Raw genomic sequence first — 14,674 nt, forward strand, 5'->3', positions numbered from 1 at the left:
AGAAGGTTGCTCTACATATACTTCCTCTTCTATATAACCATTTAAGACGATACTTTTTACATCCATTTGATATAGCTTAAAATTCATAAAGTATGCAAAAGCTAGAAGTAGTCTAATAGCTTCTAATCTAGCTACGAGAGTAAATGTTTCTTCAAAATTTATCCCTTTTTCTTGATTGTATTCCTTAGCTATAAGTCTAGCTTTATTTCTTATAACTACATTTTCATCTAGCTTATTTCTAAAGACCTATTTTGTTCAAATTATAGAATTATGCTTTGGTCTCTCAGTTAATATCCATACATTGCTTCTTTTAAATTGATTTAATTCTTCTTGCATAGCATTAATCCAATTTATGTCATGCTCAGCTTCTTCATAAGTTTTAGGTTCTATTTATGAAACAAAAGCAAGATAATCATTCAAATTTCTAAAAGAGGATCGAGTTCTTACCCCTTGAGATGAATCACTAATAATTAAGTCTTTGGGATGTCCATGTGCATACCTCCATTTCTTTGGCAAGTCTTGAGATTGCGGTGGCACACGATCATCTTCCTTTTCCTTTTCATCTCCCTTTTCTTGATTTGGCACGTCATTAAGATTCAGCTTTTCAAACTCAATAATTCCTACATCATCACCAAGAATACTTTCTCTTCTAGGAGACTCACTATCAGACTCATCAAAAATAACATTAATTGACTCTTCAACTACAAGAGTTCTCTTGTTAAAGACTCTGTATGCCCTGCTAGAAGTAGAGTATCCTAAGAAGATACCCTCATCTGACTTGGCATCAAATTTGCTTAGATCCTCCTTGCCATTGTTTAAAATAAAACATCGACTTCCAAATACTCTAAAATATTGAGCAGTTGGTTTCTTATTCTTCCAAAGTTCATAAGGAGTTTTCTTTGTTATCGGACGTATTAAAATACGATTTAAAATATGGCAAACAGTATCTATAGCTTCAGCTCAAAAGTACTTTGAAAGATTTGACTCACACAACATCGTGCGAGCCATTTCAGCCAAGATCCTATTTTTCCTTTCAACAACCCTATTTTGTTGAGGCGTTCTAAGTGCTGAAAATTGATGTGAAATACCATTCTTATTACAGAATTCTTTAAAGTGTTGATTTTCAAATTCAGTTCCATGATCACTTCGAATTGCATTTAAGGTAAAGTTCTTTTCAGTTGTGATATTTCTATAATATTTCATAAATACTGAAAATGCTTTATTCTTATGTGCAAGAAACGAAATCCATGTATATCTTGAGAAGTCATCCACTATTACTAGTCCATACTTTTTTCCTCATAGACTTGTAGTTCTAGTAGGTCCAAATAGATCCATGTGAATGAGTTCAAAAGGCCTAGTGGTTGACACTACATTCTTTGATTTGAAGGATGATCTTGTTTGCTTTCTTAATGTACATGGTTCACAGATTTTATCTTTTTCAAAAATCAATTTTGGCACATCTTTTATCAAATTCTTTTTGACTAGTTTTGATATTAAGTCCATACTAGCATGTCCTAGTCTATGATGCCATAACCAACTTGTTTCATTTTTCTTTTCTTCATTTGTGATTAAGCATAATCCATTTTTCTTGGTTAAGTCATGAAGATCTACCATATAAATGTTTCCATGCCTATGTCCCATAAGTACAATGCTATTATCTTTAGGATTTGTGATTATGCATACTGAGGCTTCAAATGAGACTTTAAGAACTTTATCACAAAATTGACTTATGCTAAGTAAATTATGTTTAAACCATTAACTAATAAAACATTTTCTATAAAAGTGGATGGAGTGATATGAATTTTACTCTTTCCAATGATAAGTCCTTTTCCATTGTCTCTATAGGTTACCACTCCACCTTCCTTGGATTCCAAAGTGACAAATTGTTCTATATCACCTGTCATGTGTCTTGAACAGCCGCTATCTAAATACCATCGTCTATCCTTCTTATTGGCTGTAAGACACACCTGCAATTAAAATCAAGGATATACTTTAGGTACCCAAACTATGTTGGATCCTTTAGGGTTAGTGTTTGATGTTCCTTTTGGAACCCAAATTTTTTTGTATTTTAGTTTGTCTTTTTCACTTAATTTGTTATAGTTGAATTTTCTAAAATTACATTCGTATGCTTTGTGTCCTATTTTATTGCAGCAATGACAAGTTGTAATTTTATTTTTGGCTTTAACAAATATGTTCTTTAAGTATTTTTGCTTTCTATTTATTTTATATCCTAATCCTGCTTTATCGTATATAGCCTTTTGACTATCAAGAATCATATTTAATTTGGTTGAGCTAAGTGTAAACTTGTCCACTGAGGATTTATATTTTTCTGTATCTTCTTTTAGTTTGAAATTTTCAGTCATTAGACTTTTAGTTTCATTAGTGAACTTCTTACTTAATGTTTCATAGTTATTAGATAGTTTCAGCTTTTCTTTCATAAGAGATTGATTTTTATCTTTTAGAATTTTATTTTTATTGATTAACTTCTTGTGTTCTTCCATAAGATCTAAAAATACATCATGTAATTCTTTTACTGTAAAATCATACTCAAGTTCAGAATCTACCCCATCATCATTGGCCATGTAGCAGATTTGGGCCGTCTCTTGTTGATCTTCCTCTTTCGAACTTGATTCCTCACTTTCACTCCATTCAGCCATGAGGATCTTCTTTTTGAATTTTCTTGCCGTCTATTTCAATTTCGAGCAATCTATCTTGAAGTGCCCGAGCTTGTTACACTCATAGCAAATTGGCACTTCTTTTTTCTTTTCTTTATCCTTTCCCTTGTCCTTGCTTGAGTTGCCTTTGAGGAAGGGCTTCCTTTTATGGAATTTATTCTTATCTCTCATGAATTTTCTGAATTTCCTCGCAAACATAGCCATTCCTTCTTCATCATATTCCTCCTCATCATCAGACTCCTCTGATTCAATGTCTTGTTTTGGAGTCGTGGACTTCAAGGCAATGGTTTTCTTTTTTTTGACCTCTTCTTCTGAATTTTGCTTCATGGTCAACTCATGAGTCATGAGTGATCCTAGAAGCTCTTCCAATTGTAGTGTGTTGAGGTCCTTTGCCTCCTGAATTGTGGTTACCTTGGCCTTCCAAACTCTTGGTAGAGACCTGAGAATTTTTTGCACCAATTCAGAGTTAGTATAAGATTTGCCTAAACTCTTTAGTCCATTTATGATTTTCATGAATCTAGTGAACATTTCAGTTATGGACTCTGTGGACTCCATTTTAAACAATTCATACCTAGGTACTAATATATTTATTTTTGACTTTTTGACTTTTTGACCTAATTAGTTTCTTTATGTTTGACCTCTAGTTTATCCCAAATTTTTTTGACGGAGGAGGATGTAGATATTCTATTGAATTCGTTTACATCTAGTGAGCAGTAAAGTACGTTAATTGCTTTAGCGTTTAGTTGTGTTAGTCTTTTATCACTATCATTCCAATCTATTTCAGGTTTAGAAATGATTGTGCCCTCTATGCTAATTGTGGGTGTGTGTGGTCCTCTAGTTATGATATTCCACAAATCATAATCTAGAGCTTGAATGAATATCCTCATCCTAACTTTCCAATATGTGTAATTCGTGCCATTAAACAAGGAAGGTCTATTTGTGGATTATCCCTCGCTTATAGAGCATCCTACTTGGGTTGTCATGATCTTTGACTCTTGATCGTGAGATCAGCAACTACTATGAGAGCACCTGGCTCTGATACCACTTGTTGCCCAAAGTGACAAGCCAAGAGGGGGGGGGGGGTGAATTGGGTTTTCTAAATTTTTAATCCCTTAATCAATTTGATAGATGAATGGGTAATTGTGTTAATACTAATTAAGTGCGTGTAGTGAAGTTAGTAAGACACTCAAGGCAAACACACAAGAAATATAGTGGTTCGGTGCTCTCCTAAGCACCTACGTCCACTCCCCAAGCATCCCCTTGGAAAGTCACTATAATCCTGTGGATTACAGTTGGATTGTTTTCCGGGCTCACAATCCAAAAATCTTTACACTTTGGTTTTTTGGAATCACCAAAAACCTATGTTGGTTTTGCAGGCTTACCAACAACCTACACCGTTGGTTTTACAGGCTCACCAACCAACCTTACAAGAGATTTAAAAAGAAAAGAAGTTTGAAGCTTCTAAATGAGCAAATATAACAAATATGAACTCAAAGAAGAGATGAGAGATAGTTATCACTTTGGGATGCTCTTCTCTTCTTTGCTCAAGTTACTTCACTTCACAATGGGTTGATGGAGCTGTTGAATGCACTTTCAGATTGCTCAACCTCCTTCTTTTGGGATTTGAATGAAGCAACTTGATGAAGAATGCTAGGGCTTGCTTTAACTTGAATGCTCTATTGATTTCTTGCAAAAGGATATTTTTCTCTGATGAATAGTATCTCTTAAATACATCCCAACCTCTATTGGTCACTCCCCATTCGTTAGATTTGAAATACTAGCCGTTTCTAGCCGTTGGGAGCTCAAAAAGTACTTCTGCAGAACTAGCCGTTATGCTCCTGCCCGTGTTGGGGTCGATCCAAGCTTTCCTAGGATCGACTCAAGTTACTGTTCATCAGCCTTGGGGTCGACTCAACCTTCTCAGGGGTTGACTCAAGCTTCTCTGGGGTCGACCCCTGCTACAGTGGGATTGGCCTTCTCAGAAATCACATAAACCTTATTTTTTTCGGCATTTTCACTGGGGTCGACTCATACTTTCTTGGGGTCGACCCGTGCTACAGTGGGGTCGACTCAAGTTCCATTGGGGTTGAACTTTTCAGGGATTCCAGAGACATGATTTTTGAACACTTATCCTAAGGTCGGCTCATGATTTCTTGGGTTGGCTCCACTCGGGTCGGCTCAAGTCTTCCTGGGGTCGGCTCCATCGGGGGTCGGCACAAGAAAACTTGGGGTCAGCTTCACTTACTGTTCATCTGAGCCATTGTTCCAAGGATGTGCCAGATGGTTTCAAAATATGCCAGAGTCGACTTCACTTCTTATGGGGTCGACTCAACTTACAATTTCCTGCATCTTAAGGTTAGACTGATTCATATAATCAATGGAACATATTTTAAGTAATTTTTAGTGTATGCCATGGTAGAACTTCATACCCTTAACAATGAAAATTACTATTTTGCCCTTAAGAATATATTTCACTTGAAACTTTGCTGAATTAGATTTAAAAGCTCTCTAACATTTTTATCTCGTTGTTAATCATTGAGAGTCGTCTTGATCTCATTCTTTCAATGTATCAAGAGTGTGGTATTCATTAGTGGTGTATCAAGTTAAGCTATATTATTAATTTGATATTCTCTCAATTGTTGTGTTAATTGTCGAAAAATAACACTATCATCCTCAGTCCAGAGTGCCATATGCAAGTGCAATAGGCAACATCATGTATGCAATGGTCTGCACTCGACTGGATATTTCACAGGCAGTAAGCGTAGTAAGCAAATACATGGATACGCCTAGAAAGGCTCACTAGTCAGCTATGAAATGGATACTTAGATATCTAAAAGGCACTTCTAATTTGAGATTGGTATTCTGCACACAGAGTAATTGCATTGTTACAGGATTTTTCGATTCAGATTATGCTAGTGATTTCGACAGAAGGAGGTCATTAACCGGATATGTGTTTACTCTCTCTGGTTGTGCAGTCAGTTGGAAGGCTACTTTGCAGCATACAGTTGCTTTGTCTACTACAGAAGCAGAGTATATGGCGTTGACAGAGGCAGTATAGGAAGCTATTTGGCTAAGAGGGTTGGTACAGGATTTGGGTCTTGAGCAGGACCGTTTGGATATTCATTGTGACAGTCAGAGTGCTTTGCATCTTGCCAGAGACCAGATGTATCACGAACGCACTAAGTATGTAGATGTCAGGTACCACTTCATCAGAGACTTGGTGGAGAATGGTGATGTCCGGCTTCAGAAAATTTACACTACTCATAATCCGACTGATATGCTCCTAAACCAATTACATCAGTTAAGTTCAGGACTTTCCTGAACTTGATTGGTGCGAGCACTTGTTAATGCCCTTCCGGGCTTGTGGTGAGGAAGAGGTTATTTTTATCAATCCATATTTGATGATAGGTACATGATTTGTCGCAAGGAAGAGGATTGTTGATTATTTTGGACTTTGCTCCAAATAGTAGTTTTGAGAGGGATTCATTTGCAAGATTGACATCCCATTATATATATAAGGCAGCCTATTCTCTTATTCGTGAGAGGTGAAAAGGGTTTTTTGTTTTTGGGTGAAAGGAGGATCCAGCCGCCACACTCCATCCTTTTTTCATCCTGCTGTGTGCTCTCGGTTTCCCGACAACAACAAGCTTGTGTTCCTTTGATCTACCGCTCGTTGGAGGCCTTCTTCCTTCTTCCCTTCTTCAATCGTGACTCCTTTCTATGGCTTCTTGTTTCCGTGAGCCTCTTTCTTCTTTGCTGTTCACAGTATATGAAACAAGGGAAGGTAAGACTTTGGATATTCATTTGATCTACCATTGGAGCCGTAGAAAGGTTGCTTTGCATACTACACTTTTGATCGATCATTGTGGCTGCAGAAGGGTTGGTCCGATCGGTTATTTTGCCTTATATTTGGTTTATTGTTGCCTCCTCTTGTGATCATTTGGCAGTCCATATTTTGGGCTTTTATGTAGTTTTATTTGTACCCTATTGGGATGATTGACATAGTGGATTTCTCCTCCTCCCCGTGGATGTAGGCACTTGCAGCCGAACCATGTAAATCTTGACTCTTTGTGCTTGTCTATTTATGCCTGTGATGTATTTGGTGAAGTGTCTGAATGAGAATAACTGTTAATTGGTAAGCCAGATAGATTCAATTTTGTGCCTAGTAATCCCAACACAAGCTATCAACATCAGGATGTCCCACAGTTGGATGGGACATTACTTGGACCGACGTTCCTCCTGAGGTATTAGAGGGAGCATCTTTGGTCAGTTGCAGGAAGGCCCAACCGAAGCGCCTCCAACTTTTTTTGGCATCCTAGGTGCCCTTCATTGGATGTTCTCTTTGTGGGGCTTTCTCTGCCTTTGTGGTAGAAGTTATCTCGGTAAGAGACACATAAGCCATGGTAAGAGGTTAAATCAAGCCTGCAAAAATCGAGCTGGTGGTTTACCCAATGATCCAAGGTCCGCAAAGTCGACTCAAGCTAGGTTCTTGGCTAAAAAGTGCTGGTCGAGACTTATCGCCCCTAGTTGGCGTAGGAATTCAATTGTTTCCCTCTCCCAATACTCCAAAAGCCGCATCTTGTTGGGCTTGCTTGTCATGGCCCCATAACTGGTTGAGACAAACTAGCAGCCGAAGAGAGAGGTAGCCATGAAATACCTCTTTCCACCTGTGGGTGGAAGAGGGGTATGAGGCAAAAATCTAGCGCTCTTCCTCGAGGTTAGGTACCACCATCTGTCCTCACTAGGATGGTTCTTTAAGATGAAAAAAGATCTAAAAACATATACACTGAGCCTAAGATTATGGAAATCACAAAATCAAATAAAACCCACTATCGTCTGCCAACAATTGGGGACGGGCTGTGTGAGTGTAGTTCATAAGTACCTAGTAACTCGACTATGAACGAATGAATGGGGGTTTTGAATCCTACTTTAAAATATCCTCTGAATCCTTCTTTAAAACTATCCCCATATAAGGGCAGATAGTTCGCCCTTTGTTTAAAGATCCCTTGTTTAGGGAATGGCAACTTAAGCCCTACAGAGGCTAGAATATTATATGCTCTCCTAATTTGGTCGAGGTCAGCCTCAAAGAGGACTCCACCCACCTTAGCCGCCTTATTTCTAACAGTGCAGGTTGCTGGAGAGCCAACCTAACAGAAGGTGAAGAAAAGGAGGACATACTTATGTTGAAGAATGAAAGGCGCTCTCTAAATAGCTACCTACGGTAGAAAACTCAAAGCTCTGATCTCAGGTACTCGGGGAGGAAGACGAAGATGAAGAAGAAGAAGAAAGGACACCACCTTCCTTTTGTAGCAAAGCAGCTGGTCCAAATACCATCAGATATACAGCTCAGATGAAAGCTCCTTTGCACCACACTTCTGGCACGGATCATGCCCTCTAGACCCGCTACATAGGAAATGCCACATGTCTTATGCGTAGTGTATGAAGTGGCATTATTAAAATGCCGATTGACAGACTGCGGATTCCAAGCACTGCATGCTTCAATGGAGGATTCAAAATCATAAGATGAGAACCAGGCACCTGGGCATCACCAAGTATATCTCCAAGCTCTTGAACAAACTACTTCCTCGAGTCGAGCTTTTGTCCTTAGCTTGGCTAAGGAAGTAGGGGGCAAATGTTGTGGCATTTCATAAACACAATGACATGGCATGGTAGGGTTCGTCCGGCTCTGACTCATATGGCAGTCTAGGCACATCCAAAAGTTCTCCAAGGCATTCTGGTCAGGACTCTTCAGGCTAACCTGAAGGTCGAGTCGAGTAGATCAGAAGTGGCTGACCTCTAAGGTCGGCACCTCTTAGCCCAGCTTAATGACCTCAGCTACTGATCACCTAAGTCGAGCAGAACCCACCCATAGAAGAAGTAACTCGGTCCATCTACCTTAAAGGGGAACAAAGTTCCACCATGTACGTTCCCAGAAGATTTTGTACCCCTAGCAATAAATAGGTCCAAAGGTCCTACGCAAAAGGTAACAAAAACTAAATGCGAAAATCACCTAAGCTGGAGGAGACTTTGATTTTTTGTTCTTTCCTCCTTTGTTCTTATTTTAAACCTTCTCTAACTTAAACATCGGAGGGTTCAGCCGGAGCCAATTTAGCAAGCTCTCATCCTTCTTTGTTGTCTTGCAGGTCCAGGGAAATGATCCACATTGGCATCCCGTGATTGGCAGGAACAGCAAAGTTCTTACATTGCAATATAACAAAGGCTTTTTAGTTTTCCTCTAATTATTTAATAGAGAGAGGTAACGTGACGAACAAATCTCATGCAAAATATTTCATAGCTAATTTTGCCTCATACTGTGGCAGCTAAGAATGAAGAAATTAGAGAACATATGTAACATTTTTTTATGTGAGGGTGAGCCTTTGATAAGGTTTCCCCATCATGACCTGGGCATCAAAACATGAAAATGGTGGTCTTTGCGCATGCAGGGACAAGGCCGTCTACACTGACAGTCCCTGAACCTCGCATTTGCAAGAGCCTCATGCACTAGGTTATTTTTTTTTTAACATTTGTACGGGAGATTCCTCTGTTGCTCAAGCATACCTCTGACAAATCTCTAAGAACCATGCTATGGTGATTGGTGAACCTGCTGCCAACATGTTGGGCTGCTTCCTCTGCTAGCTCATAAAGATGTTTCAATTGTTTTCCTTATTTTTGCAGTAATAATAGCTTTGTTATACAAACTGCAAGCACTATAGCTCATGAATTGGTAATGATTGTTGGAATCTAAAAATTATCTTCTTATACCTTCATAGAGCTTCAAACTACCGACTTTAATGAAGCCTTCCGAACTGAAAGATCAGTTACCTTGGAACAAATTGGCTAGATGATCCATCACATTTTTGAGGGATAATGATAAAACATGGGTATTTATTCAAATAGAATTATATGCATCATAGGTTGAGTCATGCCGCAAAGTTGGAGCAAACTAATTTGTATAAACTTCTTGTATCTATTTTTGCATAACTAGGCTTTATTTTCTCTTTTGTTAATCAAACATTTCTGGATGTTCCCCCTTGGCTCCCTGGTACATGTCACAGAGAGAAACTGCAGAAACACCTTCCAGTTCGTTGAGAATAGAACAAACGAAAGCCTCTCTGTTTTTCTTTCAATCATTTCTAAGTTAGTCATGTTTTATTTGTACAACAGCACCTAAAATTAAAATCACAAACCGATGTGTTTTGTTCTTGAGACTGGATATACTGATGGTAAAGTCATGCAATTAGATTACCAGCATAAGGAAATATGCAGTAACAATGCTGATTAACAGGCTATATCCATAAAATTCCTTTTGTGACAACCTCTCAGGTTGAGAATTAACTTGTTCATAGACCTGACATTAGTATCATCTACTGAGTGTTCCATTGATTCTGTTCACCTCCCAAAACTTCTGTACTCACTGCACATTATAATTAGAAGCATCAATAGATGAGCAATGAGTAATGCTAAGTTTTTGAATAAAGTATACTATTGATATATATACTTTATGCTGCAATAGACTCAGGAGCTAACAATTCCCACCAGATGGGAGCTTTTCCGAGAAACTGAATGATGCAGGACCAATTACCAGCTATGACAGAAAACAAAAGCCACTGTCAACAATCCCGAAAAAAATCACGGTGTGATGCTTTCAGTTGTCTCAGAAATTTGCGTAGGTACCTGATGTTTTTCAATTTTGAAGTTTCGGACAAACTTTGGAGCTGAGATTGGCCATAGAACCTGTGGAAAATCTCATGGTTAGGAAGTACAGAAGGAACATATTAATTGTTTAATGTATTACAATATCTTGAACATACACATGTCAGCATAGCAAGGCTGCTTTGAAACAGGATCCTCTTCAAAAGGAGGAGGTACTTGACCATACACCATGTCGCAGCTCATATCCTCAAAATCTGGATCAACAATCAAATATTTATTAAGTAAAGGATCACCAAAGTAGGGATGCAGAATTTTTGAATTACAGCATACAATTGCATAAGATTTCGAACTCATGAATCATTAAATAAAAGTTAATATGAGATGATACAGCCCACATAAAGCCATGATTAGATTCAGGATCTATATACTGAAATAATGTCAGCTATAGATTCTTCTTTTTTCGAAGGTTTTATATTATTAATGTGGCGAGGTCTGGCAAGTAATCCAAGGACCAAAACTGATGTTAAGATTTTCCTCAAACGTAAAATTTTCATAGGAGCAGTTTAAGATGCATATTGTAGATGATATTCAGCCTTATGTATCAGTAAAAATTAGATTGAGCCTAGGGGAGATACAAGTATAATGGAAAGCTGAAATTTGGACAATTATATGCCACTGTCTCACATGATCTTGTCTCTTCTTTCCTATACCTGATTTCAGGTGCTTGACCTTCATTTGTGGATTAGTCAGTCTGTCAACCTATCGCATAAAAATACTTTTTACTAGAGCTGATTATATCAAGGCAGACGGGTGGTAAGAATAAAAGTTGGAGATGACTAATTGCTTTCGCTGATTGCTATCATAAACTATCCATTGGATCTGCTATCAAAGTTTTGCAGTTTCTTCTTTCAGCCATGACAAACTTTGCTTCATTTTTCTTCTCTCTTGCTGGTAAGTTAATTGGACAAATGATATTGCTGCAGAGGATTACCTTAAATAAAGAATAATGAGGAAACCAAGCCTTATCTCCTTCGATGGCTTCCTAGAGGATAAAATTTGGTTAAAATTGTGGTAAAACAAGCAAGTCGTTCCATTCAAATATATCAGGTTATTTGTTAACAAGAACTGAATTTAATACATAAAAGAGAATTCATTTTCATCAACATAGATTTCACTCATTGAGTAACCGTTTATCCAAATTCTCCTTAAGAATATTTATTGCAGAAGAACAACTTGTATGTCATGTACATAGAAAAAATCAAGGAGATGGCTCTCATACTTGGGTTCATGGTTAAGGGAAGTCCAAATTCATTGGTAAAGAAATCTTGGGTTGGAATCTTGCACATATTAACACACATTCCAACACATCCACTGTTCTCCAAGTACCTATACGGATGCAATAAATGAGAAATCAGAATGTCTGCTTGACTCTTCTCAAATTTAATTAGATAACAATATTAGAACATCAGATATTTATTCCACTTAGCTGATATGCCTCATGAAAAGAAAAATTCTACAAATAGGCTAACTCTTGCATGAATAATCTTTGAAATAACTGAAGGATACAGGGACACACCTGCACTTCTTTATATGCACACCACTTCTCTGTTTCACCCCATTAACTTCCACTTCTATAACCTAATAAATACTCAAAACCTCAGTAAAACATATCAAACATGTCTATATCAATGTAAGGAAAGGTTTCCTAGTCATCCACATGAGCCATACCTTGTATCTTTAGTTGCATCACAAAAGCATAAGATGGTAAATAGATCCATGTTATGGGCATCCTAAATGTTTGTTAAGAATATATGTAATAAGAAATTAGATGGCATCCAGACCATGATAGATGATATATACACATCTAAGTTACAGGGCACAGGTTCTAACATCAGCACAAAAATTGCATAATGCACATAATTTGTAGAATTGGAAGTAATAATATTCATAAATGTAATCTATGTTAACTGTAATCAACTACATGAATGTGCTTGAGTATATTGTTGTTCTTCCTTTTCTCAGTGATACCACTATTCTTAGACCAATTAGATAACTTGATAAGCATATTAACAAGCATGGAAATATGCAGTCAGCAAGTAATTATGATCAGAGGAGTTGCACAAAGAAACAGTATTTAATTAATAAGTTATATATTAAACATTGACTCGAGAAAAAAATATATAGTCAGTTAACAGTCATTAACTTTCTTTTAAGAATTTAGCAAGGATCGGATCACCACCATGCTTGTAATTAATCATTTTCATTTAAGATGAATTTTCTTAAAAAGAAAATGGAAATTATAATATGAGGCAGCCACAAATAAGGAGTCATGAACTCGAAGTCAATTTACATGTCTTTTAAATTTGCCCCAAAGTAAAAGCATAATATAAGAGAATGCTAGTTTTATAAAAAGAAGAATATCTTAAGGAATCTCAAGCAGCCAAAATCCCTAAGAATAGAGCATAAGTTCCTAATATCAGTACCATCCCCAAAGAGTAAACCATAAATTCCTAGTATCAGCATTCTTTGGATCGGTAGGCAATCCTACTATCTGTTACAGAGCTTAAAGTATTGGGTAACACATTAAGCATTTATTAGAACAAAGTATACAAAATTGTGAACTAATATTTCTAACCTAGAGCTGGTTTAGTTGTCAAAAAAGAACTAACTACAAGCTTATTTCATATGAGGGTCCACAGATAAAAATACTGAAATCTCTTTAAAAAAATCAGCATTTGCCCAGAAGAAAGAAGACAAGCAAATCAGTAAGTACCTCAGATGGCCCAACTAACCAGTGGAAGAAAGGCACTGTTAACGCTGCATTAAACTCAGCTGCCCATTTGGTTGGTGGAAACAATTTTCGAAACTGCATCAACACAAACAAAAAGAATAAATAACGATTGCAGATTTCATTGGAACGTCTATTTTTTGTCCAATCAGATCCCAGGTGCCTCGCAATTTATTCTTTTCTATTACTTATCCAGGAGGCATAAAGGAAATAACTTCAACCAATTTTCAGTCGCTACAGGAATTCAACATTTTTCTGCAATGTATATATGACTGAGTTCAGACCTGAGCTGGAGCACCAGGGGGCAGCATGGAGAGGAGCACCTCCCTAACGACCTCCTGCTGCTGCTTCCTTGACCTCCTTATCATCACCCTCTTCGAAACATCCACAAAGCTCTCATAGTCCCACCCCCACATGCTCCTCTTGCTCTTCCCCTCGCCGCCACCCTCTGCAAACTTCTCCATCTTACGAGCAAACAATGACATGAAGGCCTTCTCAAACAGTCCATCCCTGTATTCCGTCTTTTGTCCCATTGGTGCTGGAACTCCTGATGGCTCTGCTATCCCTGTACAAATAATCGAACAAGCGCGACCACCAACATGCCGCCTACCAATGGGCAACCGAGCAGTTGGCATAGATAAGAGCTCCATGATCTCTTCTCCTCTAATACTATCTTTATGAACGCCCTAATGGATGCTGCAAGTTAGGTAGACTGCATGCAGAGCTGGAGCAGTGGAGTGGGAGGGGTCTGGCTAATATATTTCAGAGGCCATGAAGATGTCTGTCTAGATTGGTCAGAAAAACATGAGTTCTTGGTTTCGGAAGGAATTGTAGCCATTCAAAAGACGACCAGATTGGCTTGGGACATTGATCAAATAGCAGTAACTTGAGACCTGCTGCTGAGATGGGGATTTGTCCTGCCTATCAAGTAATGTGAGGCCTGGAATGCGACACAAAAGCAGGGTCCTCTCCAGTCATTTGTCTTGAATCGTGGCGAGCGTGTGGACTCCGAGAGTGCTCGCTGCCACAAAAATGGGATGAGATAAAACTGAACCATAGCCTTAACTACTCCACATTTGTAATGCTAAACGTAGTGGTTATTAATCTGGTTACTGATTTTTCGCCAGTCTACCAGTGTAATCAGTATAAATGAAGTTGAAGCATTAATTTATTGTCAGGGAAACTTTTACGATCAAATAAACTTGTCTCCTCAAGGAAATCACAATTGAGTAAACTGTAAATGTTCTAAATGAAGCCATCATTTAAGTCACGCGTCCTACCGGGTCGTAGCAACGGGCACATGCTCACCAGGAAGTCTTCCCATAAGCATGCAGGGTAGTTCATCTCAATATCATAAACAAGTAATGAAATAAATTTAAATAATTAACATTCAAATTTTTAATTTAAATAACTAAATAATATTTAAATATCTCATAAAATCAGCAATTAAATATCTCATAAAACCAGCAATATTCTAAAATCTTGCACCAGACTTTAATAAAACCCTAACATAAACTAAAGATGCCAAAATCTCTATTTCTAGTTGCACTCTCATAAC

The 14,674-nt window shown here is 37.8% G+C and overlaps 1 protein-coding gene across 4 annotated transcripts; it reads right to left on the reverse strand.

Moving 5' to 3' along the window:
* Positions 1–9,760: 9,760 nt before the first annotated feature.
* LOC103703701 (beta-carotene isomerase D27) lies at positions 9,761–13,963 on the reverse strand. 4 transcript variants are annotated; one of them, XR_603481.6, is made up of 8 exons: positions 13,401–13,963; positions 13,102–13,194; positions 11,905–11,966; positions 11,608–11,714; positions 10,487–10,582; positions 10,350–10,409; positions 10,212–10,260; positions 9,891–10,089 (listed from the first exon to the last, which is right to left on the reverse strand). XR_603481.6 is itself a non-coding variant. In XM_088712602.2 (7 exons), exons 1-6 carry the CDS (start codon positions 13,764–13,766, stop codon positions 10,360–10,362), a joined length of 774 nt encoding a protein of 257 aa, XP_088568728.1. In that variant the 5' UTR covers positions 13,767–13,963; the 3' UTR covers positions 9,761–10,260; positions 10,350–10,359. The 4 variants fall into 4 exon arrangements, 1 of the variants encoding a protein (XP_088568728.1); XR_603479.6 differs by having other exon boundaries at positions 10,174–10,260; XR_015974054.2 differs by having other exon boundaries at positions 10,174–10,260; positions 11,320–11,714.
* Positions 13,964–14,674: the final 711 nt, after the last annotated feature.

The sequence above is a fragment of the Phoenix dactylifera genome, chromosome 16, assembly GCF_051530095.1.
Source record: "Phoenix dactylifera cultivar Ajwa chromosome 16, Ajwa_hap1_PhDact_Kaust_v1.1, whole genome shotgun sequence".
Classification (NCBI taxonomy): domain Eukaryota; kingdom Viridiplantae; phylum Streptophyta; class Magnoliopsida; order Arecales; family Arecaceae; genus Phoenix; species Phoenix dactylifera.

What these genes read in the sequence shown, in the direction of transcription:
- LOC103703701 (XM_088712602.2), bottom strand. Translation starts at nt 13,766, where the DNA reads ATGGAGCTCTTATCTATGCCAACTGCTCGGTTGCCCATTGGTAGGCGG. An exon ending in CCCCTGGTGCTCCAGCTCAG is followed by an intron (nt 13,195 to 13,400) that starts GTCTGAACTCAG and finishes GTGTTGATGCAG; the next exon opens with TTTCGAAAATTGTTTCCACC. An exon ending in GCCTTGCTATGCTGACATGT is followed by an intron (nt 10,410 to 10,486) that starts GTATGTTCAAGA and finishes GATTTTCCACAG; the next exon opens with GTTCTATGGCCAATCTCAGC.